Source organism: Nyctibius grandis, chromosome 1 (genome assembly GCF_013368605.1).
Source record: "Nyctibius grandis isolate bNycGra1 chromosome 1, bNycGra1.pri, whole genome shotgun sequence".
In the NCBI taxonomy this organism is placed as follows: Eukaryota; Metazoa; Chordata; class Aves; order Nyctibiiformes; family Nyctibiidae; genus Nyctibius; species Nyctibius grandis.
In genome coordinates, this window is record NC_090658.1 from 24,361,237 (window position 1) to 24,386,609 (window position 25,373).

At 38.7% G+C, this 25,373-nt stretch overlaps 1 protein-coding gene across 1 annotated transcript in view; it reads left to right on the forward strand.

The window, feature by feature from the left end:
- Positions 1–25,373, forward strand: part of PTPN14 (protein tyrosine phosphatase non-receptor type 14) — a 123,695-nt gene that overhangs the window by 71,443 nt on the left and 26,879 nt on the right. Inside the window, exons 4-12 of the mRNA XM_068415186.1 lie at positions 6,779–6,876; positions 9,187–9,254; positions 12,097–12,167; positions 13,915–14,002; positions 16,475–16,563; positions 18,220–18,307; positions 19,020–19,102; positions 21,407–21,464; positions 24,847–24,925. Coding sequence (XP_068271287.1) covers positions 6,779–6,876; positions 9,187–9,254; positions 12,097–12,167; positions 13,915–14,002; positions 16,475–16,563; positions 18,220–18,307; positions 19,020–19,102; positions 21,407–21,464; positions 24,847–24,925 — 722 coding nt within the window. The remainder of the gene's footprint in view (positions 1–6,778; positions 6,877–9,186; positions 9,255–12,096; positions 12,168–13,914; positions 14,003–16,474; positions 16,564–18,219; positions 18,308–19,019; positions 19,103–21,406; positions 21,465–24,846; positions 24,926–25,373) is intronic.

A 25,373-nucleotide genomic window follows, 5' to 3' on the forward strand; every position in this document is an offset into this window, starting at 1 on the left:
TCTTCTGATCTTTCTGAAGGTCTGTGACAGGGTGTGGTAGACTTCTCAATAATACCCTGCCAAAAATACTACCCTTTAGTAGTGGAAGCACAGCCATTGCTTTTTATATTCTACCGCAAATCCCAGATAAATGGCTATTGTCTAGTACTGTGAAACATCAGACTTTCGCTGGGAGAGAAGTTGATGAAATTCCAGAGGAGCGAGCTGCAGATGTTCTGTTTATCAACACCATCTAAGTTTTTTAAAACAGCAAAGACAAGGCCTTACTTAGCACTGTGTTACTGACAATGACATCATCAATGTATGTACCTCTTTTTCTAAAGTACCTTTAGATTAAGATGTGCTGATTGAACTCTTGCATCTCAAATGTGTTTCAGCATGCTCAAGCCCAGAAATCATGACACCATCTTTGCCAATATACTGAACGTTGTGTCTGAAAAGACCCATCTTGTCTCCCTGCCTGCGGCCTTTCTTACCATGTAAAATCCAGTCCAAGTTTGCAGTCACTTTTGCAGTATATTGAGTGACCCACATGAAATAAGCAGCATCCAGTACGTAGTACTCTGAATTGAGACTTGGGAACAAAGCCTAGATCTCCCAAATCTGCATTGGTTTCCTGCCCAAGTTTACACTAGTAACTTCACCAGCCAGGTGCCTCAGATACTCTATTTATAAAATTACGCTAATGATCGTTAATAGTAGTTAAAGCACATTCTCAGAAAAGCAACCAGTAAGAGTTAAGTATTATTATGATGGTCTCAAATATGTCATAAATAAATAAAAATAACCTTTTGGTCATTGTCAATTAGTTCCTTTGATTGCCCATTGAATAGCTGAGTCATCATCTCATCTGACTCAAAGGCTAAAAAAATATGAAAGACCCTACGTTTAAAATAAAAAATGGGTTTCTCTTTAAAACGTAGCATATATGTATCCGTGGAATCCTGTTGCTAAATAGTATCAAAGCCAAGATTATGGCAGATTTTAAGGTGTGAAATGAACAATAGACACATCAATATCAAAGCTAATGCTTAAAATAATTTTAGTAAATGATAAAAGGCCTCTGTTCTGGAAAAACTGCTTCCCCTGTGGGCAGATTATTGCATAAGTGTACATTGCAGCATCTCTGCTCAGAAGTATATTACCATACTAAGATAAACCCAAATGAGCTGAGTCGGACTGTTGTTGTGATTCAGTGAGACTTTTATTGTGTTCCTAATTTTAGAAGACCATATTGTACTCTAATTGCAATTTTTTTTTGAAGTTGGAAAAGAGCTGAAGGTCTTGAGCTAAACCACTTGTGGGCCAATCTGTTTCTTCTTTGAGTCTTAAAGACTTATTATTTTGGAGATATGAAATAGTAGCAGTTCTCTTTTCCTCTAGAGAAGAAATTAAACTACATAGCTATGCAGTTATCCAATAGATAGGCTTGATGCCAGAAAGGTACCTAATGAGTTATAAAAAAGTTAGTCATGCCAGTAATTGCATCATTAGAAACTATTTTAAAGGAATTGTTCCTCTTGGGTAACTAATACATGTTTTGTAGTGCTTTGTGTATTTTCAGATACACTCAAGGTAAATATTTACTGGTATTGAAACTGTAATGTATTTATTCATAGTGGCTTGAAACTTCCAGAAAAATACACTGACTGATTTAAAAAACTTTGTCTTTTTTTTTTTTAAAGTGTTTCCTGCTGCACTAGAGATGATATGTATAATCCAGACCTTTCCTGGCCATGATGTACAGAGAAAGAAAGTAAAGCCAGGGAAAAAACCCCAGACTGATCACAGTACAGCGTTCAAATAGTATTAATACTTCTTATCTCAATCCAGTCATCTTTTTGTACAAACATATAGAACTATGTATGTGTATGAAATGTATATTTAGATTGTAAATCCCTGGAGCAATAAGCATTTTTTGTTCTGTTCTTGTACATTTCCTAGTAGATTTGGATGCTGCTTGATTACTAAGGCTACAGGGTCTGATAATATTGACTGATTATTAATGAAGTATTTGCCTTGTGGTTCTTTGTGGAAGTCACTAGTAGGAAAATGGTGAAGATGCAGTGCACCAGTGCAATTACTCTGCAAAACTAACCCATAGTCTTACTTTTGTAAACCATCCTTTAATTTCTCTACGAAGATCTCACTTCCAATATTGATCAGGCCAGGTTCTGTGTGGCTTGTGGTATTTGAAACGTTGGTTGTTGGAGAGAATGGAAATCAGTAAAATTAATTGAGTTATTTTCTGCATATATAAAACAGCAACAGAGGTTACACATCAGGCAAACTGTGGTGATAGAAGGGTACAGTGAATTCAGTGACACTATACAAACACCCACGTTCTTTTCTGAAGTGACAGGAGAACAAACATTACTCCTGATCTTTGGAGGTCTGTGCAGAATTTTATGGGCAAATGGAGTTTCTCTACATTTACACAGCTGTAGCTAAGTCTGAATCTGGGTGTTGCTATTAAATTTTAAACTGCTACCCTTATCTCCTGCTTACTAATACTATTTGAGTTTTTTTAACTCTGATGTAGTATGGATTGCTAAAATGAAGATGTTGATTCTGGAGTTCAGATGTTGTCTCATAGTTGTCCAGTTGCAGCTTATTTACTTTATAAAACTGTGCTTTTTGATGCAATAGATGCAAATATACTTTTAATGTTTTCTGTGTTGGCTAAATAGAGTTGTGGGAAATGATATCCTTATAATTACGGCTTTGTTCAGACTTGTTGTCCACTCCCATTCCCCTTGGAATTAGCTACAGGCTGGCAAACTGTAGTAGCCTTTATTGTATTGAATACACAACGGCTCTGCTAAAAAATGTTTAACCCAAAATGAGCAACAAAGGTGAGAGATTTCAACTCTCAGCCCACTTGGCTCTGGTGGTATCTCTTCTGCCCTGCACTCCCCTACGACGCCATACTGGCTCTGTGATTAAAGCTTTGTAAGTCTTAATTTTGAATTTCTTGCCTTTTATTATTTGGGGGTGCAGATTGCAAACTTCTCTTGTTCAGTTTCCATAGGCTTTCCCAACTAAACCACCTAATAGGAGGCTTATGAAATCCATGTTTTTATCTGCTGTTCTGGAACAGCTTTCCTCAGTGAATCTATAGCTGAATCATTTTTAAAATGTTTGATTTCCCTCAAATTATAGATCTACTTTTGCAATCCAAGTGAACAAAGAGCAGTCTCAGCTAGCATAGTGACATAATAACAGCATTTAACGTAATTTCAGATGGAGGAGCCTCAAATCCTTGACAGAATATGGGCCAATTTCTCCTCTCCGTTGGCTGGGCAGAGAGCCTGACCACAGTTTTGCAGCACGGCTGAGCCATGAATCTGTGGCTGGTAGAGCTATTAGAGCCTTCTAGCAGAGCTTCCTCCAGGGTATGCTCCTCCTCCTCTTCCTTGACAGTGGAATTAGCCACTCCAGTTCATGCCTTGTGAAAGGAGATGTCCCAGTTCGTGCCTTATGCAGCCACAATGAAAGGAGATGTTGGGAGACACCTTAGGTGACTGACCCTTGTTGCTGTTAGTCCAGGGGTAAAGATGAAGCTCGTACAGACCGTAGGTTTCTGCCTCAATAATATTGAGTTTATCCTGGCACATCTATTGAAAAAGGTGTCAGAACCGTAGCAGGTGATTGCTTTTTAGTGGGTTTACCTGTGAAAGGTGACTACTTTCTCCATGAGGTTTTTCCTGATGGATACACTAGTTAATGTTAGAGAGATAATTATATGTCTTTTAAACTCTTACTGCATGTCAGTCTACAATATATAATAAATCCTAAACTTTTATTTTGCTACAGCATTCATAAATGCAATGCTGTACCATAATATTGTAGACTGTTCCTATTAAAATTTTTAAATGTGACTTGTTTCTGACAATCAGGGTGAAACACCTGTAAATGAGTATCTTTCTCATAAAGTGGGTGCTGACTGCTGTCTTAAAATGATTTTTCTGAAGTATTGGCAACTAAAATTGCAACTAAAACCCCATATCACTGTTTCTTTTGAAAGTCTTGATTGTAATATTTGATACTACAGTAACTGCATTGTCATCGTATTTTTGATGATGCTTACCTAAATAATCCTTTCTGTGGTTTATCTATAGTTTTGTGTGCACTGTGGTTGAAATCATGGGTCCACTAAAGCTGGTGACGCTCTTGACTTCTGTAGAGCTAGGATGTCACTATAAGATTTTTACATTGTTTTGACTTTCCTGTCATCTCTTAACTTTCTGTTTGGTTTAACAATAGCTCTGACTTTATGGCAGATGTGGATTTTACTTCTGTTCTGTTAGACTAGAATATGTAACTCGTGTGTATATGTAGCACTGACACAAATAGCCTGTTTTGGGATTACAAGTCTTGACGACCAAGTTCAGCAAACACTTGCTCACCTGCATACTTGATAAAGCAGCTTATGCCAAGCTTGTATGAAGGCACGTGTATTTTCAGAATTGGGATTTAGTCGTTGCAAAGAAGTGGAAACAAGCTGATTTGTCTCCTGGACTAAGCAACTGTGAAACCTGGGGCTGAAGCGCAGGGCTCAAGCTGAGAAGCCATATGCTTTTTACCCTGTCTCTCTCAATCAAATTTCTAAATCCCTTGAAGTTTTAATCTTCATTAGGCTGTGTGAAAGCCAAATCTAAGCATTTTAAATGAGATTATATTTTTCCAGTTTAAAAATGTTCTTCTGCCTTTTGTGGGGAGAGAGGGAGGAATAGGAAGCCTAAAACCAGTAACCCTACAATTACCTTTCAAGCACACTTAAAAATTATGAACTCTGAAGGGAGCTTCTCAGATGTGAAGAACATGTGCACAGGTCTTCCCTGAGAGGATTTCTCTGTGCTGCAGTGCTTGTAGCCTCTGAACACCCTGCTGCCTTGAGAGTAAGGGTCTGGTCAGAGCGTTGGTGCTGTCTAGTGGCAAGTTATTGCATCTCACATCGCTGACGGAAGAGTTAACTGAAGGAAAACGTAAAATGATGCGTTTGATTAATAGCCCTCAAAGCATAGCTTGCGGTATGCTGGTTTTGAATCACATAGGTATTTTCTAACACCTCCACACAGAATTAAACGGTAACATTTGCAAGTATAGTTAAGGCAGTGCAGTCCCTGTAACATGGGTGATGTAACAGTGGTTCTCCTTTCCCGTTGGGGCAAGGAAAGTGACTTACACTCTGAAACAGGTCCAGAACAGTGTCTTTGCTATTCCCAAAGGTTCAAAGGTAAGGTCAGATGTGGTGTGCTGGTTGCAGCTGAGTCCAGTTACTGCCCCCAGTCTTTCTGACCGCTCTTTGCTGTCCACCTTGTAGAGGTTGCAGTCTCCGAGACTGGCTGGCATGCTTGTGTACCATTTCTTTTTAACCCAGTTTATCTCAAGCAATTATTTTTTAAATCCACGCCATTTTAAGCGAATGCCCTTTGTGTTAGGGGGTGAGCAGGCGTGCAGCTGAAGGGAGCAGTAACCTCATAACCTGGTTCAGCTGCAGCCAGACTGGCATGTCTGGTCACAGCCTGAGAAACCCCTTTGTTGGTTTTTGGGGTTTCCTAACTTGGGTCACCCAGGTGCATCAGTTACTATCAGCAGGTCTGGGGGTTGGGTGTGTGAGGCTGAGTGCACACATGGACTGTAGCTACACTGGTGTAGTACCTCTATCTACCTTTGGGCTCAGACCTGATGAGGAGTTGCGTGTTGGCTGAGAAGAAATTGTTTCATCTCAGTTGGGACAGGTTACATATGTCTGCACCAAAAGTTTAAGCTGTTGGACACGAGATCATTATATCACTGTAACTCATCTGTATTTGGTTATTGGCACATCAGTGGTCGATACGGCGTCCTTGCAATTGTGGCTGTAATTTCTTCAGCTGCCTGGCTTACCCCTGCCTGGTTGTACTGCCCATGCCATACAGGTAGCTCGAGGGAACAGGCATTGGTGCCTGCAGAATAAAAAGTTGTGGCCAGTTAGTGAAGCTGTCTCCACTGGGTTTTAACCTGATATGCTGGAGGGACTGGTACATATACCTGTTGCTTTACCTACGTCTGCTGTAGGTCTGGTCCAGTTCAGCGGATGGGAGGGATGCATGGATGGGGACAGTAACTTGTTAAGCTTTTTGTGGAAAGCTTCTTGTTTGTCTTAGTCTACTCTCCTGCAAATGTAAGGTGAAATGTGTGAGTTCTGTTGCTGTGGTTAAAACTAACGTAGTTTGTCTTGTGATGAGTTACTGTAGATCAGCGAGCGCATGATATTAGAAGCTGGTTTTGCTTGGTGTGTCTAAGTCATCCTTACAAATGAAAGATGCCAATTTAAAAAAACTTTTATGAGGGCCATAGTTAAAATTATGTCAGTTGACCTAAGTATATTGCTAAAATTACGTTTCTTTTATCAAAATGATGCCACAGGAGCAAAAACAGTAGAAGAAATACGAAACAGCCTCTTTTTGTGTTGGTGATTGCATGGTCTTCAGTAACCCCTACATTTATGGAGGAGGTAATCCTAGCAGATGTCCCTCTTCTATGTGGTCTAGGGAACACAAATTAGAACTTTTTCTTTTCCTTTTCCTCCACCTGGAAGCATTGCACATGTAGGGATCATATGGATTTGTTTTGATAATGTGGAACTTCTGAAGCCAGGTACAGACTGCTGTTTAACAGCCTGACCTGTTTGTGGTGAGTTTTTCTTGCTTTCAGCAGTCTTTTATTCTGTCAAAAATGTACAAACATATAGATGTTCTAATTTGTGCTCTTTTTTTTTTGTTGTTTGTAGATATCAGTATTACCTACAAGTGAAAAAGGATGTTGTTGATGGCCGATTACTTCCTTCATTGGAGCAGGGAATTCGACTAGCTGGTTTGGCAGTGCAAGGTAAGATCATCATCTTAGTAGTGACCTGATAGCCCTTTTCGAACACTAGCTTTTTTGGTTTGTTCTGTATGTTGGCTGGGCACTAACTAAGGCCTTGTATGGCTCCTACTCACAACAGCTGGGTTTTCTATTGATTTAAAAGTGCATAGGTGGACTGCCGTTGATGAAACCCTCACACCCTCAGGGAGGGAATGATGGACCACATCACAGTGTTCAACTTTCCTATTTCTAAAATCCATGTAAGTGAATCTGAACAAAACGCCGGTTCTTCCAACTTCAACCACGGAGTACTTTGCAGTAATGAATTTGCTTCACGTTCTCTGGTTTGAAATGCAATTACATCAAAGAGCATAGCAGCAGCTTTAATTTTGCCTTTAATTAGGAACTCGTTTTGCTGTGTAGTGCTATCTGAAGTATGAAAGAACACATGACCATAATTGTTATGTGAGTTATAAATTAATAATAAACTACTTCTTACAATGTGATTTTTTTTTTTTTTTATTTTTTTTTTTTTTATTCTGAGCCTCCTAAGGACATAAATAAAAGTGGGTTCACATAATGTATATGGGCAGGGAAGGAAGCCCTGTATTTGGAGAAAGTATGTTTCAGTCCATCCATGACTGACTATGAGGACCTAAGGCAGAGTTTCAGCAATCATGCTCTGGGCATGTCCTCTGATGAGAGGGAAGGGGGAAGTATTTATATAAACAGCAAACATGAAGATCTGATTCTTCAAAATTGAAGGGTCAGTGCAGAGTGATGGTAATGTGATCTTCCTTAAGGCAGAAGAAATTCTGTTTTAGTATCTTATTTCTTGGTTAAAAATTGAAGAAAAAAATGTTTCCTGTCAAATCTTGAAATGTTTTATTAATAAAGGAAAATATATGTACAAGATTCCATAGTGACTCTTGCAATTTAAGTACATGAAATTTTCCCAGTGTGTGAGTTAGGTCTCAATAGATACTGAATATGTTTTACTGGTCCTGTGTTTTTGGAGCTTTTTGCTAACTTTGAGAGTGAGTCAGTATTTGTAATCAGTTTGAAGTAATCATTTTTATTCTGAATTTTCTACCTAATCTTTTATGTTTCAAAGACCATCGCATCAGAGTGCTGCACCTAATCTTGTTCACTTTATTCCTGACCTTGTATTACTCCCGGTCCTTTGCATGTGATGCAACCGAAGATATTAGAAATATTTATTTCTTTTAAACTTACAGACTTTGTTTCATGTCCATTTTGATTTCTTTCTGTTTATGTTAAAACATAACTCTGAGGTGAAAACAAAATGAAACTGCATTTTTGGCATCCTGCAGTACATGAAATTGTCTAGAAGCTTTGAAAGAATGTTTAGCTAATATGATTTATGGTGGGAATTTCCAGCTTCTAGAATATGAGGATCTTGTAGATGGCGTTTGATCCAGTTCAATTAATATAAAATAAAAACCTCCTGGCAAGATATTCCTTTGATATAAGCTGTTGTGTATTTAACAGATAGATAAATATAGGCTTTGTTTTTTTGGTTTTTTTTTTGTTTGTTTGTTTTTTTTAATGTAGTTTAGCCTTTAGGAAGCATTTTCAAAACTCCACCGTTTGAAGGACATTTAGACAAGGATTCTCAGCCTGACACATGAGTGAATGTGAGCATGAAGATGGGTACCTCTTAAACAGATGTAGAAATAGTAGAAAAGCAAGTAGAAAGGTGTGGGCCAGTCAGTTAAACTGACACAGTGCCTGTACTGTTATATTGGCTGCAGAAGGATAAGACCTTCCCCCCCCCACGCCCAAAACATGTTAGTTATTGACAATTTTTAATAGAATTGGCTAGTGGATTTTAACCTCCTAGTCTGTAAAATTAAGCATCTTTTATACAATTGTGTAGAACTGTAGCAGAGATAAGTTAATCATTTTTTCTTTTTAACCTCGTCAGGGTTGGAAACGTTGGAGAAGCAAAAGTATGCACCATTTTTAAAGAGGCTGAGCAATCCCAGCCCTGTTAGATGGTGGTATTAGTTCATGAAGGCTACAGAAAAAGAAACTCTTGCACTCCTGACGGTTAAGCATTGCAAATGGTCATAATATTAGGGATCAAAAGAGAGAAATTACTTGTTGGCTGTTATTTGATCTCTAGTAATAACACTATTATTTTCAGACCTCCATGTTAAAAGCTGAAGTACAAGAAGAAATCTTTGTGCTGGGTTGTGGCTTCAGAGAGAACCCGCCCACTTGAAATTAAGCATCTGTGCAAAGGTTGAGTGTGGTCTTAACATGTGTGGGAAGTGCTAAAATGAGTAATTCTGGTGTTTTTTCCAGCGTATTTTGGAGACTGTAATCAGTTTGAATCTCATGACTTCCTCCGAGAATATGTCTTGTTCCCTATGGTGAGTTCCTTGTCCTCCTCTTTTGTGGTCTTTTATGAATAATTTCTCCATGCCTCAGAGGTGGCTTTCTTGATAACAGAGTAAAAGCACCAGCACTGAACTAGTAATAGTGGAAATAAACTTTTCTCCCCAAAACCTGCAATATACTTGATTGTATCTGAATGAATATATGCTATGGAAATTTAGCCCCTTTTCAGTTCCTGTTAAGCCTCCACTAGGAACAGGTGTCAACAAAAGAAATGTACTTCTCTGCATCAAAAAAGAATTTGCAGCTATTTAAAAAGGTGTATATTAGCAATACTGCAGTACTAGTAACATGGCATAACAAGGGGATATGAGGGCTGCTGTTGTAGTAAATGTTGCGTCACAGGACAAATCATGCAGCCTTTCCTCAAGAGAATGTGAATTTACATCAACTGGCTGTTAGACTGAAGTGAAGCATGAATCAGGTCTTCTTCAAATGTTCTCCGGAGACTGTGCTGTAAATTTGTTTTAAATTTACATTGGAAACCAGCAAATAATTTGAATGCCAAGGGAAGTTTTTTAGGTCAGTAATGATGTTAGAAACTCTGGTGACAAACGCCAAGCACTTGCAATCCATGACACTGAGCCTCCATGACTCAGGCCTGCTGAGGTTAAGGCTGGCATTATCTTAGGTGAACAAGCCCATCAGCACAAGTCTTGAGCGTGAGCTTCATAAAATGTAAAAGATCTTGGAATTCTTTTTAACTGGTAAAAAGATTTGGAAGTGGCATGGGGATCCCATGCCCTGAGTGTAGCTGCCTAGAAGTTAAGGCATCTGGTTTCCCTCTGCAATTAGTGGAATGGTAGAGGGAGAATGACTCATCTCACTGTAATTTTGAAGGCTTGAGAAAGGCAATTCCAGGAGCATTTCATCCCATTTACCAGCGCTCTTTGTACAGCAACTGCAGCTGATAGTCCATTCTCAAGTCCAAAAAGGTGACAGCTGCACAGTGGCTTGAAGTGAAAGTGCAATTTTGAGCTGGTAGACAGTTCAATACCACCTGAAAAAGAGAGTCAGCAGGAGGAAGGAGAATTACTGAGTGTATAGGGGTCTGAATATGCCTTCTATAGCTAGGATGTGGCTTCAGTGTTGACCTTTCACTAAGAATCTTCTGTTAGCCTGACTAGTGGAGCAGGATTTCTTTGGTAGGCTGCCTTTATCTATTGATAAGTAATTGATGATCTTGTGTACAGTTGATGGTTTATGAAGTTGTGTATGATAGCCTAAGTGGGAAAGAAGATAGCTGCAAATATAGACAGAGAAATGTGTCGTCAAGCTGTCACTTTGTAAATTACTGAACTTCTGCGAAGTTCTTTCAATATACTGATGATGTTTTTCTATTCAGAAAAAAATTAGCGGAGGGTTTAGGCTTCTACATGAGCTTTCAGGTGGTTAATTTCGATGTGGTTCAGCAGTTTACTCTTTGGGCCCATCTCCTAGAAGCTCCATTTTTGAGTCAGCTGCCTACATGGTGTTGTGGTCAGCTCTCTTCTGTTTTGCATGTGCTCACTTTGTGTTATCTTGCCTTTCATCCGTGCTACTATTGCTAAATTTAACAAAATCAGCAGCATCTCCTTCCTACAGTCTTCAGAAGCCTACTCTTAAATGAACTGTTTCTCTAGACATTTCTTTACGTACTTGTCTTTGCTCTTCTGGGGAGGAGTGGATAACGTAACAGTAAATATTTCACTGCAAGTTTAGTGACAGTTGCTAAGTGCTGCAGATATAAACTAGTCCTGAAGCAAGTCAGAGGATTTGAGTGAATCTCAAGCATAGAAGGAGCCTCCAGCAGGAACGCTACTATAAATTCATCAGTGAGCTGGTGGATGAGGGAGGGGCAGCTACATTTGTACTGTTTGATCTTGTGAGGCTACAATGTGTGTCAAATGGCATTTCTTCAGCAGGGAAAAGAACAAAGTTATGTACACAGTACACCCCACAGGTGTGTAGCTGTGCATAGGCATGTACCATGCCATTTTTCATTAGCAAGCTACCACTTTCACATTTTTCTGTGGCAGAAGCAAATATCAGAGGGAGGGCCCCATTGAGCAAGAAACCAGCAGTGTATTTAAGTACGTTACATGCAGCCTTAAGGCTTTTTTAAATAAAAATAAGAACTTTGAGGTTTTGCAAGAAAGTTTTTCAGCTTCCTTTTTTCTTGCCTTGAATTTATGAGCAGACTTCCTTTATTAACTTGCTCCCAATTATTTCAGAATTGTTTCTACCACACATTATTAAATTTGCAGAAGATAAAAATTTCTGCTCAGAAATGTGTTGCAAGCATAAAATACATTTCATTACATATTTGAAGAGATAGCAAAACTTTCAATCCCTTTTAACATGGCGAAGGGAGTACCTGTATATTGCAGGACAGAAAATAACCATGATTTTGTTTTCCATGGTCTATGCATTATTTTGGGCTGTTTTAAAATGTATATATTAATTTGTATACTTCCGAGTATTTTTAAAGACTTGTTTGGTCCTTATCGAGGAAAAGACCCCTTATCTGTGCTCTATATGCTGTTCTCTGTTTTGGAATAATAAGCCACTTACCCCTATTTTTAACAGTATCTTTTTACTCTCCCCCCAAAAAAGTTATTAAAAAAAACCCAGACCCTCGTGTTCTCCCTGCACATTTTCAGCATCCTGTGATCTGAATTTTCAATGCAGTTGGTAATAGGTTCTCTCTCTGTAACTACCTGGAAGAGCATGAACAGGAAACAATCCTGAAACATCTGCTGTCATAATTCCTGTCTTGCATTTTGTCATCTCTCCCTTTGGATGACTAGTTTTTGATGCTACTTCATATTTTTACAGGAATGGACCCAGGATGAAGCTGTCTTGGAGGAGCTGACTCAAAAGGTTGCTCAGGAGCACCGAACTCACAGGTGAGCTTGGCATGTTAAGATTCATATTATTTTTTATTGTCGTCATCCTCCTAGGACTTCCCTTCCTCCCCATGCTTTTCTGGCAGGGATAACTAACCTACCTTCATGTTACTATTATGCTATGCCCTGCTGGATTTTTAATTAATCTGTTACAAAAGATTATCTGCCTCTTGTGAACACAAAATGGCCGAGGAACTTAATCCCAAATAAATGAGCATTCGTGCCATAAGGTTTAATGAGCATGTGTAACACTACTTGTGCTATGTAGTAGACTCCTTTTTCTTCTTGGTTTCATTTAAATCCTGATGGTGAAAGACCCTATGACTTGATCAGGGGTGGTCTGAGGGTCTGTCCGAGGGTTTTCTCTTATTCAAGAGAGAGGAGGATACACACAGTCTCAGTGTAATAGAAATGAAAATAACAGGAGCTGGGTTTTAAGTCTAGTTGTAGAAAAGATACAATATGCTGTTACTAGTTAATGAGCTAGGAGTGTATGTATTAGTGCTTCAGTACAAATACCTTCTTTGTAAGCAGGCTTCTTTCATGTCATCTAGGTGTTTTGGTGGTGGAAGTATTCAAACCTCTAGAGTGCTGTTCTTAGAAAAATGGCAGTCCCTATACATCATTGGAAATATCTTTTGTGTTATGTTATGAATTTGCATTTAAAGCTTTATTACATAAAATGCAATAGGAATATTATGTGAAGGGTGCAGCACTCCCCATTATATGACAGAAAATGATTGTAAAGGGTCAAATACCAATCTCTGAGTCCAAGGCCATTCTCAGTCTGAGTTTCAATGCAAGCTTGGGCCTTTGATGCAACCAAAGGGTTAGCTTCCCAGGTGGCCATGAACAGGCCTGGTTCTGTTCTTCTCACTCTGCCATGGGCTGCTTGTGTGATCTTGGTTAACTCACAGACTTGAAAGGAAAGATTTCCCTCCCCAGCTGTGCTCTTTAGTGCTATTTCTGCAACACAAAGAACAAATACTTATCCTCACTTCAGCAGGTAGTTCATGTTCCACCTCCTTTCTCTCCCTCTTTCTCCCAAGTATTTGTCTGGTTCCAATATTTCTGTTTGTAAGCTGTGGTAAGGAGGAGCAAAGAGGAGAAACATTAATAGTGGCCTTCTTTTGGAGCAACCTGCAATCTATTCTGGCCTGCTTTTGAGAACTAAAATCTGTCTGAATTCCTGAGCTGTGACAGCAGCATGTGTAGACACGTGTGTAAAAGTTTTCAGGTGGCTTGTTCTCTGTTACGAAAGAGAATCTGCTCAACATTTGACTTAGTGCCTGTGTTTTTGAACTGCCAACATGAAAATGTAGGTCTTCCCTTTTAAGTAATTTTAAACAGCTTCAGTGGATTTGTATACTATTTATGCAAATTAGGACCCCTATGGCTCAAATTGGCCATCCAGGACTAGACACAACCTGATGCAATGGCCTGATGTTTCAATAAAGCCTGGAAAATATTTGGTGTGTGCAGAAGCAGCTGAGTAATATGATCAGTTCAGTTTGTTCCTCCTGTAATTTGAACTGTGCTTTGTGCCTTACCTTAGCAATGTTTAGTAAAATTCCTCCCCTTGCTGTTTATGATCCTAATGTTGAAAGTTAGTTTTGTGTTGTGCATTTCTAGGCAGCATCTCCAAAGTGTCTTCTAAAGTGGTTTGTGAATATCCCATTTTTTCACTAGTATTTTTGTGTGCATATTGTTTTGAACCATTTGCTGCCTTTTGTTACTTTAATTGCAGTGGCATTACAGCAGCAGAAGCTGAGCTAATGTACATCAATGAAGTGGAACGCCTTGATGGGTTTGGACAAGAAATTTTCCCTGTGAAGGTATGTTAGTGTATATCATAAAAGAACCTCTGAATCAAATGGTGCAGGAATCTGCAGCGACCTTTGGAATGCATGCAGGTCGTGTTTGTCCAAAACAGACAGGACTTGTTTCAGTGTTCTGGAGGGTGAAATGACTGCTGGTAGTTTGAATGACATTGCAGCATGAGGATGTCTTAGGCCTGTAGTGTTACTTCTCTTCCACCAAAATCCTTTTCACAGAAGAGGTTGCTATATGCTAGGGCCTGCTCACTTGGGAAGCAGAGATGCTCCTTGCTTTTCTTTGAGTGCTGTCTGAATGTGAGTGGCTGGGGCAAATGAACCTCAGCTCTGGTTGTCTTGAACAGGATGGGAAGATGAGACTTTTTCATGTCTTTCTAGGTTGCTATTTACCAAGCATTAACTTTACCTTTCCTTAGTTTCTTACATGTGCACACAGGTCCTCCATGCATTTAAAATTAAGGGGAGGTTTCAAGGTTTATTTTGCATTTGTAGTCACTTTCCCTTCACTGGAAGCCCCTTTCTGCCAGGGATGGTCTGCCCGGCCTTATGGAGCACATGCCACCAGGATAAACTTGTGCTGAGAAACTGAAAACTGCTGTTACCCGCATGACCCATTTCTCTTTGCTAACCGACCCAGACATCGTAAGTGGTGGACTGCTAGCAGTTCTGCTAGTTAAAGTTGACTTGGAATTTTAGAACAAAACAAGCAAACAAAACCCCGCACCAAACAAAAAAGCTTTTTGCTGAAGTCAAAAGTGATCCTTTGGCCAATCTTGAAATTGGCCTGAAGGGGAGGAGCTGAATGGCAAACAAACCCCCTACCCAACAACAAAAATTATGGTATGTTTATTGCCAATGAATGAAATCCATGTTTTCCTCAAATTAATTTTGATTAATGCTGCATGCTGCTGCAAAGGATTTCTCTGTTGAAATTATAAATAGGTATTATTGCATGTCAGTAAGATAAGTATGAACAGGGGACTGGGTGCTCTGCAAAATTGCAGGAAGATGTTACCCTTGTATCAAAAGAGCAGTGTGCTGGTCTTGTAGACAAACAGAATTGCATTCAAAGGAAAATATGAAAGTTTTCTCTTTTGTTCCTGTTCGAAAATTCCGTTAGAAATATGTTTCTCTTTCTTTCTGTATAGATATTTGTGTGTATACACACACACACATATGTATATGAGTACAAATACATACATTTTCCCAATCTCTTTGCCTTCTAAAGCTGCTTCTGGGATGAGGCAGAGGAATGTGTAGTCCTCTAATCAGACTAAACTGAAGACTGTCAGCCGTAGGACCTCTGCTGACTTGTAGTATATGTGGAAGAATGCTGGTGTATGCAGCACTGAGAATCAGTGCATAGGCTGGGGCTTGAGAATTGTCATCCATTATTTGTTTGTAAAAGACCTAACACTTAGTAGTTAGAAACAGGTGCAGGTACTCCATTGTTGCCTTCTGAGGATCAAGTACAGCAAGGCCAGGAGAGCAGCTCTGATCTGTTAAAATGCAGGGAGGCCTGGTAGTTCCTAGGATTTGCTCATGTGTAGTGCATTAACTTCTCTCATATCCTTTCTTCTAGCAGTTCTTTTTAACCCCACTCTTTGTGTTAGCATGATTTTTATTTACCACTTTAAAGTGTGAATCAATTACTGTATATGGAGCTGAGGGGGAGTTGTTTTTGTTGATAAATGTAAAAAAACCTCTTTGTCAACAGCACTAAGCTTTCGTAACAAAAAGGAAAAGCATTTTTACAAAAACAACTGATTGCAAAATGGAACCAGAGCACGTGGTTTTCAAACAGGAGCCTGCAAGGAGACACGAGTAGGCACAAAACCAATAGAACTTCTGAAAAACAATGCAAGAACAGTGGACATTATGTGGTGCATGAAGATGAATATTTAACCCAGTAATTGAAAAGCAATGGAGGATGTATCTGTATAGAGATGCAAGTACTTTCAAGAGTGACATGCTGTGAACTTCTACACGGAGTACTTAAAGGAGGAACTGTGAAGGGTATAGCTTTTGAGAGGGGTTCCATCTCCAGGTTTGGTTTTCTGAAATCTCGACATGTTTTAACAGGTGACTGGAGAAGTGCTGTGAATGTGAAAGACGACAATTGCTTTTGGTAGTCGTATGGGCTCTAGATAGCTACAATCACAATGATGGGGACTGTGGGGTATTATAAAATGAATGCCAGTTTGTGATGTGTGTGGTGTTTGATGGAGGAGAACCTTGGGCTTGTTTAGCCTTCGTCTGTTCTCACTAATCAGCAGAATTAATCCAGTTAAGTGCTAACTGTTTTGAAATAATGAAAATCAGGGTCCGATCAAGCAGCAAAATATAGATTAGTCAAGGTTTAGTCCTGCATTCATCCTGAAGAAGGGCTTCTGTTTGGTAGTTCATCATGCATTCATACGCATATATTGGCCGGTTTATTTATTAAACTAAATATATATCCTTTCACTGCAGGATAATCATGGAAATGACATACACCTCGGTATTTTCTTCATGGGAATCTTCATAAAAAACAGAATTGGAAGGACGACTGTGATTTATAGGTAAAAACTAAAGTCTTCTGTATTTAAAACAAGTTTCTTTTCAGAGCTCCATGTGTGGGGTTTTTTTCCTTACTTACATATGTTACTTCAATAGTGCCAATCCTCTAACTAAGGAGCAGTCACCTCGCTGTTTTCAGGATTGGCCTCTTGGCCATAAGAGATGTGATAAAGAATAATTTCTGATGTCTGTGAATGGGTTTGACAGCAAGAAAGACATAGTTGTCTGTCATGTATCTTGTCCTACTTACAAGGCTTTGATCCTTTTCTTTTCTTGCCTTTATGTCTCCTGCTTTGATGCTTCTGAATGCAAATCTGTTAAACCTCACGGCTGGCAGCCTAGGCACTCAACATTTCTGAAAATGTGGTTGCCATATTTAGGTGCCCCACTAAAAAAAAAGCTGAACTTTCTCATTCTGTAATTCTGAAAATCCTCGCTGTATCACTTGTTTACTTGTCCTGCTGTTTGTTTTGGTTATTAAGAATCACTTAAGCTTTTCCATTAGCTTTCTTTTATGGGTTTTCTTGCTTCTTGTAAAAGTTTGTTCTGTATGAAAATGTTGCTAGAAATCTCCATGATTCCAGGGAGGCTAGGGTTTCACTCATTCCTCTTTGCTACTGTTCTGGTGGGTATTTCCATTACTGTCAGTGTTAACTTGAAGTGGATTTTTACTAGTCCCTGTTATTAGAATATGAACATTTGTGCAGCCAAAAAATTGTGGTTTATGAGGAGCACTAATTTTTAATCAGTAGCTAAGGCTTTTATCAGACTTAAGCTGGAATGTTGAGGGTTTTTGCCTTAAAAGGGCTTTCAGTGGTCATCCTCAAAAATTGTTAGCGCTTCCTTTTCTACATAGCTGATGTTTTGCATTTAATTTTGAGAAGAAATTAGAAGAAAATCCTTTAATTGTGCCAGGTGACAAAAGCAGGAAGTTTCTTTACATGTAGAAGTGATAGCTGGTGCTGGGATCCTTACTCTTTGGAAATATGCACTTCAAGCATCCTGCCATGACATGAAGAGGAATGCATGCTGCAAACAGAACAAACAAGTCCTTTCCATCCCTGTGGATTGCATGCAATGTACACAAATGTCTCTCAGCTATTTGTAAGAAGATTATAACTCTGATCTTGGGTAACCTGACAATTACTTGAAAAAAAAGATTGCAAACATAAAACCAGAGTATTAACATGGTATGCGTAGCCTACATAACCATGTTGTCAACTTAACCTTCTTTAGGAAGAATTGACACTGGAGAAAAGTTGGAAACAGCTTTTGGAGAGGAATGGCACTATTAAAAAAAAAAACAACTAAAAAATTTCTATTACATGTGGCTAAAATCAATCAGTTCCAAAATGCCACAGTTCAGTATAATGCTCATCATTAATGTATTTTCAATGTATCTTCTATTGTGAGTCTTCAAATTTGTGTTTTTAAAGCGAGCTTTTAACTCTCCTGCTTTGGGTTAAGAGCTGACTACCTGTTTCTCCTTTAATCAGAGTACGACTTCCTTATTTTCCTGACAATATTTCTTCACCAAACAGCTACTGAAAAGCTTTCCCATAAAATGAGACTAATGTTGACTAAGGGATTCTCACTGTGTTTGTGAAATGTTTGAATGTATGTGTTGGCAAACTCTACCACATTTTTTTACTCTACAGGTGGAATGAAGTTGGGAATATAGCACATAACAAGTCTTCAATTGTTCTAGAGTTGATCAACAAAGAAGAGAATGTGCTCTTTCACACAGTAAGTAAAAGATCTAATCAGTGTCATCAAGAAAGCTGCTTATATAACAAATAAACCTTTAAAATTCCACTTTCCCAAAGGGACTTGCTCACCATAAGCCCTTCCCCTGCAAAGTTCACATTTGACTTTATGCAGAGAGTGACATTAACTTTGTTTAGCTACCAGTATTTGTATTCTCTTCCAAGCATCCCAAAGTATACTATGCTGGGAAGTCTGAAAAAAACTGAAGTGCTTGGTGGATGAAACATCCCTAGTGCCACGCTATCTTTGATGCTGGCATAAATATAGCAGCATAAGCAGTTGTAGAAATGGGGCATAATCTACCATGCATGCACATACTGGGACTCACGGGGCTGCAGTGCTGTTACTATGCGATTTAAAATCACTCCACATCTCCCTGAACCAGGCCAGTATAGAAACTGGACCAGCAAGCTTGAGCCTTTTTTTTTTTTTTTTTTTGTCCCTCCTTCCTTCCCACTGTGACTTAGCAGTGAAGTGGCAGCATGTAAAGGCATGCCACTGTATTTCAGTAATTCAATGTCTTGAATGCTCTTGAGGGCACTAGACATGTTCTTGGCAGACAGATTCTGTACATGATGGACCTTACAATACTCCAATTGCATTTTTAAAACTCTCTTGTTACTTCTTGGTAAGAATAACAAAATGAATGATTATATATAATTGTTTTCATATTTTTTTCTTGTGTTTAAAGGATGATCTTGAAAATGCTAAATATATTTCACGGCTGTTTGCAGCAAGACACAAGTTTTACAAACAGAACAAAATCTGCACAGAGTGAGTACTCTTTCTTCAGAGTTGTTTTCTGACACCCTGCTTTGGAATTGTTCTGAGTTTTGGCGTGTCTGGTTTTGTTTGTTTTTTCTAGTCACTTGTGTCAGTTATTCTTTTCCCCTTTGCCTTTTTTTTTCTTGTTTTGTTTTAACTACCAGCAAGAACAGACAACTGGAAATGAAATTACATTCTGAGCCTTGTGAGGCTTGATGCTCCCCAAGCAGCCAAATCTGACAGAGTGTCTTAAATTGAAGCCCTTGGTCTCTGCTGTTCATAACCCAGAGTATTAGTATAAACCGGAGTGAAAATTGACATATGTTAACATGCCAAAATGTGAATTGCAGTAGCATTTTGAAGATGCACTACCCATCTAGCAGCTAAGGTCGGTGGAAAACACAGGTTGTCATCTTCTAATTTGGGCAGTATAATTTATCTACTTAGGTGCACCAAACAAGGGAGAACACCTGGGAACATTAATCTGCATAGCCATACTAGCATGACACAGCAGAGACTGTAAATCTGAACCCAAACTCTCCTTTAGGCTCTACTTTGAGCACTTGTTAAGGAACTGGCCTTGAGCTACTCTCACATGGGTGGATTCGTCCTAACTGAAGGAGGAATTCATGAGGCTTTAGTTGTAAGTCAAAAGTCAGTTTATTAGCTGAGTATATTTCATTTATACCAGCATGCAGCAATTTTAGTTTGAGATAAATTTTGCTTTGAGAAGTTTAGGGTTTTGAGAAATTTTCGTGATGTGCACTGTTTGTATAGCAATGAGAACATGAATCCCTTGCAAAACTTATCAGCTTAGTTAGCTGGAAAGATATGAAGAAGTTCATCTCTATCAACAGCTCTATTTAGAGCTGGACATCCCATCTGTTGAGCTGGGTAATGCCATCTCTTGGAAAATAAAACCAAAATGATGAAGGGAAGATTGGAAGGTCTAGCTTTCTAGTATTACATATGCATACAATATGCGGTGACTTAGAGTATTGGAGAGACCAATGAGGTGAACTGCATAGAGTGATCTTTTCACTTATAGAAAAGAGATGTTTATTAGATTTCAGATGGCATTTAGAGTTCTTAGGAGGTGAGTGGAAGACCAGACATGACATTTCTTAGCAGCATGTAATGCATTTCAATTAAAATACTAAATTTAATTTTAATGGTTTCAGAGGAATTGAGTTCAAAGGAAGCTCCTGATTGTCTCCCCTGTGACAGTCAAGAAAGAAAACAAAATACCATAGTCTGTCATCTTGGAATATTTCCCCTTTGAAGCTGTATATTGGGGTCAACAGAGAGGACTGTTCTGTTACCATTCATAATCCAGACTGCAGAAGCAATAGCTTTTGATCATGTTTATTTCTAAACACTAAGCCATAAGTATGTGGGTACCATGAACTGGGTGTATGTAGCAGCTTCATTTACAACTTACAAATATTTGGAGTAATAAAGACAGGGAGCTTCATGAGGTCACTGAGTGAAATAACTGGAATTTAAATGTATTTTTGCCATTAGAACAGCTCTCCTTCTTACCATAGTCTCATGTGGTATTAGCTTCTGTGTTAGAGCCACAGATATTGATGACAGCATATGCCAGCGTGTGTTTTCTAGACAAATAATTTTTCCTGCCCTCTGTTAAAATGATAGTTGTTTGTTTTCCTGTGTGCATTTCCTCTAATCACACATAACATCATTCACCAGATCAGAAACTGTAAGAGGACAAATTCCACCTTTCCTCTCTTCACGTAAGCACTATGTTTCTGCCTCCTTCAACTTGTTTCTTTCCCTTCCTCGTTTTTTTTCCCTCCTACAGTCCTTGTTCCTTCTGCTGCACTTGGCTACTCTAACATTGTATATGGCTCTGCTAGTATTATCTAACCAGTTGTGCTTTTTCCCTCCTGGTCTGTGTCTGTGCACATTGCTTTGGAGTGTTTGCTATGCATTTCATAAAATTGTTGTTGCTTTAATGTTCACTTTAAGTCACCTGAGACTCTGCCTGTGTGCCATGTTCAGTTTTTATTGCTTAAGAGACTTGTTTGATTCATTTGTAAACCGGAATTTTTCTTTCTTGTGTTTCCAAGTAAGCCAAATAGGATAATGAACAGAAGGCATGTATACTTTGGAACTGGAATACTTTCTGTATTTAGAGAAGGACCTGAATTATTTTCATTTATTCATATTTTTTTAAAATTCATTAATGAGCAATACTTACAGATTCTTCATCTCTTGTTTTTCCCATTCATTCTTGAATCAGAATTGAAATATTGTAGTTTCTAGTATTTCTCTCTACTTTTTCTTCCACAGACAATCAAGTTCTCCTCCTCCTATTCGACGACGGCCCACTTGGAGTAGGTCATCCCTGGTATGTGCCACGGTGGGGTCTTTAAGAATGTGTATACCATTTCTAATGGCATGGGGCATTGTGTAAGATGGAATACTTTCTAAATTTCAAATAGGCATGTTAACTCATTTGTTGTAGGCAATATGATTGGAATGAGTTTCAAGGGTGTGGCTGCCCAGGTTGATTAATTTAACTGGATAATATCACCACTGAGTATTAAAAATTTCAGTCTTCAAGGCATTATATTTTTATTTGCCCTGCAGAAACTGAGCATCTTTTCTACTGGATTTAGGTTATATTCAATATGAAAGAAAATAATCCTCTAGAAAGAATTTGAAGTGTCTTGTGCTGTATACATCAAAATATAGTCATTACATAAGTTTATAACTTCTCCTTTTGCATTTCTTCCTTTCCTCATGTTTTTGTATAAAGCCTACTTGCAATTTATCCACTTCTTGGATTCAGAGCCTATTTTCTGTGTGAAATTACTGTGATTTTAAGTAAAACTATTATAATCTGTACAGGACTGTGATTCAGAGTTTTTCTTAAACTGTATTTATTTCCATTTAACTGATCTCTATAAATCTGTATGTAAATCTCTGTAAACCTGACAAAACTGGGTAACTTTTTTCCTGAAATCTTTACCAAAACGATCTGTGGGAATCTTTTTTCCTGGTCAGCTCTAAGGACACTTTTTTGGATCCAGTTTCAGCATCTAGTATGTCAGTATTTCTTACAGTAATTCAGAACCCCTTAAAGAAGAGTAGCAACAGCACTGCTGGTCCCTTAGGCAGAAGGCAATATTATCTGTATGCAGGTTGCCAGTTTTCATTTGTGAAATAGGTTGTACCTGCTTTTGTAGACCTTCCCAGACTGATAACTCCATTAGCCTATTACTGCATGGCAGAAAGCTAATGTGGGCTGGAGTGTTTTCTTGACATATCCCCATGATGTGGTTACAGCTTGTGAAAATGTTCCAAAATTAAGCTTAAGCAGGTATGGATATTAGGGTAGCTTTATCTTTGCAGATTTCAGCACAGGCTGTTTTCCTGTGTGCATATATATGGTCCATTAGATCTAAAAGTTGCATTCTGTGTTTCCCAGCCATTGTCAGGAAAGCTGTTGTAGCTGGCTCTGGATTTCTTTGTCCTTTCATTCTTAGCATGTTTCTAAGTTGTCACGATGCAACGCACAGGCTGTGTATTACATTCTCTGAGGCATATTTATGTTATTTTTGGTATCTGCTAGTTTGGTCCCTGGAGATGACTATGAAAAACTGAAGGTGAAAAAATGAAATGTGCTTTGCATTCTTATGGTATGGCCTCAGATATATCACAAGAGGAAAGAGAGAGCTGCCTTCTATATTAGATATCAAAAATGGAAATCTGCTTTTTCAAAGCAAAAACAAATCCTGCTGCCTCTTTATTTTGAACATAAGTGTGCAACAAGTTTTTAAAAAACCCCATGTCTCAGGAAGATGAAGAGGAGGAATGTGTGCTCATCAATTAAAAAGTCAACTGTGCTGCTAACTGTTCATGTTGAACTTTCAACTGCTTTTTTCATAATTGTTTTGTTAACTTGTTGGAACAGTTCTCTTTGGGGAGAAAAAAAAAAGTCCTCCTGACTGTTGTCTGCACTGTACATACCTTTATACACTTACCTATTCATTTGTCTTGTTTGGTAATAAATCAGTAGGCATAAATGGGAAGTGTAGTGGGATCTTTGGGGTGAGGCTCTGCCATTTCACTGAGGATCATGTTCATTACTTTCAGATCAAGACCCTTTGTATGGTTTTGGCATCATGGTGAACCTGTATTTTATTAACTATTACTTTAAAGACATTTTATGCTGTTTCTTTTTCCTGTCAGGCCACCCAATGATGCTGGTTTTCCAGCAAAGCCTTCTCAGTGTAGGAGGTCTTAATATAATGATATGTTTAATTAGCTGATTTTTTTTAAAAAAAAATCCAAGTAACCCTTAAGTTGGGTATTGACGTTCTGCAGACCTCAAGCTTCTCCTGTTTTGTCGGAAGAGGCAGATAGGTCTTCAAAAACAAACAAAAAAAAGCCACGACAGAATAATCCACAATTTCTTGCAGATACCTTCTATAACATCCATCACCAAGAAAACTGTCTGCTCTAGATATATACATTCCCAGTAGAAGTCACTTCTTGCACTTTTCCTCTGTCCCGTCCCCCCCCCCCCCGGCCCCGTTTGTTAGGCTTTCCAACATCTTGGCTTGTTCCAGGCTAAGCTCTGCTACTTGGGTTGTCAGCAGCAGGTTTCTTTGCCCAGATTGTTCAGTGACAGTAGGGTTTTATACCCTTGGAAGTAATTGTTGTAGCAGAAATATTTCCTGTCATCTTCCAGCTCTGGCTTAACACAGCCATTTTGTATGCAAGAATTCATATGTGTGCTCAGTTTCTTTGATTCTGATTCCTTCTCTCCATTTACATAGAAAATGTAAATTTAACCCCTTCCCCACCCCCCTTCATTACCTAACTTGTGTGGTGCTCATTTTGTGCATGTGCATGCAAAGGTAAATTATTTGGTGTTTCTTTTTTGCCTTGGGCATCCACAGTATTCCTTAATAGTTTGAACTACTTAAATCAGCCTAGATTAAAAGCCCTTATTCCGCTGTTAAGGAAGACATATTCATGAGACAAGCGTGTCTTCCTTTTCTTTCTGGTTATTTCATATATCAAAGTATGTTTTTATAAACTTTGCTCAGCAACACCAGACAGGACATTAAAGTGCAAGTGGTAAAATGTGATTGCAAAACACATTGGCTTACCAATGGACAAAGCTGGTGAATACAACGTCAGCTGTGATTTATTTCGCTGTAAGTGATCATGCTGATTTAGTGCTGAATTGCCCCCTGTGATACTTGTGTTAAAATCTTGTTGCAGTGCAGATTGTTGAAGGAAGGCTCCAACTCATTATCTGGGGAATCCGATATTCATGTAATTTGCAGAGTTGCTATAAGTCCGTATGTGCTCCTGTTGCTTGTATAACAGTGTTCTAGGTCCTTGAATTTGTTCCATCTCCTGCTTTTGTCCTGATTAGGTGTGTGGGTTTTTTTAATTCTTCAAGGGCAAGGGCTTTTAATAACTTCTGAAAAGTTCTAAGTGAGCTGAGAGTCTGGATGTTGTTTTCTGAAGTGACTGAGCTTAAAGGAGTCTTAACTGGTCAGCTTTGGGCTCTGTAACAAAATTTAGCAAACAATTTACAAAATGTTGTTCTCTGTTCTACAAAGAAATGCCAGGCCGTGTGTCTTTGGCTGGATAAGAAAGAGCAGTGTTCAGTGTAAAGGGTATAGAACCATTTTTCCTGTTTCAGCTGCACAATCTGTAGCAAACAAAGTTCCTAATGCTTTTTTTTACCCCTTGTGCTTTTATTTCAGCCAAGACAACATCCGTTTATACTGCCTCCTATGCATGTCCAGTGTGGAGAACACTACACTGAAACACATAATTCACAAGGTACTTAGAGCATATATTTTTCCTTTAATGGACTTTAATTTTATGTGTATGCAAAGAAGCTACTACCCCTTATGTCTAGATTTCTAATGCCGTCATGGTCAAATGGGAGTTGCTGCGGGAGGAGAGCTTGCAGTTTTCCAGTTAACGTTACAGTAAGTCTTCTGTTTAAGGTCCAATTTCAGTTTTCAAATTTCTCTAAAATGTCTGTGCATGATTATGTGGACCTTAAACTTGGTATTCCAGTTCAGTGAGCTGAAAAAATAATTTCTAAAGGAAGTATGATGGCTGTACTCAAAGACAGTGCCAGCTGGGGCCAGGGAGAAAAATGGAGTGAGGGAAAAGGAGACATTAAATATCTTTTACTGAAATCATAGTGTCCTGGTCATGAAACTGTATATTTAGATAATCTTTGCTGATTTTTCACCAACGTTTGCCTGCATTGTTAGCC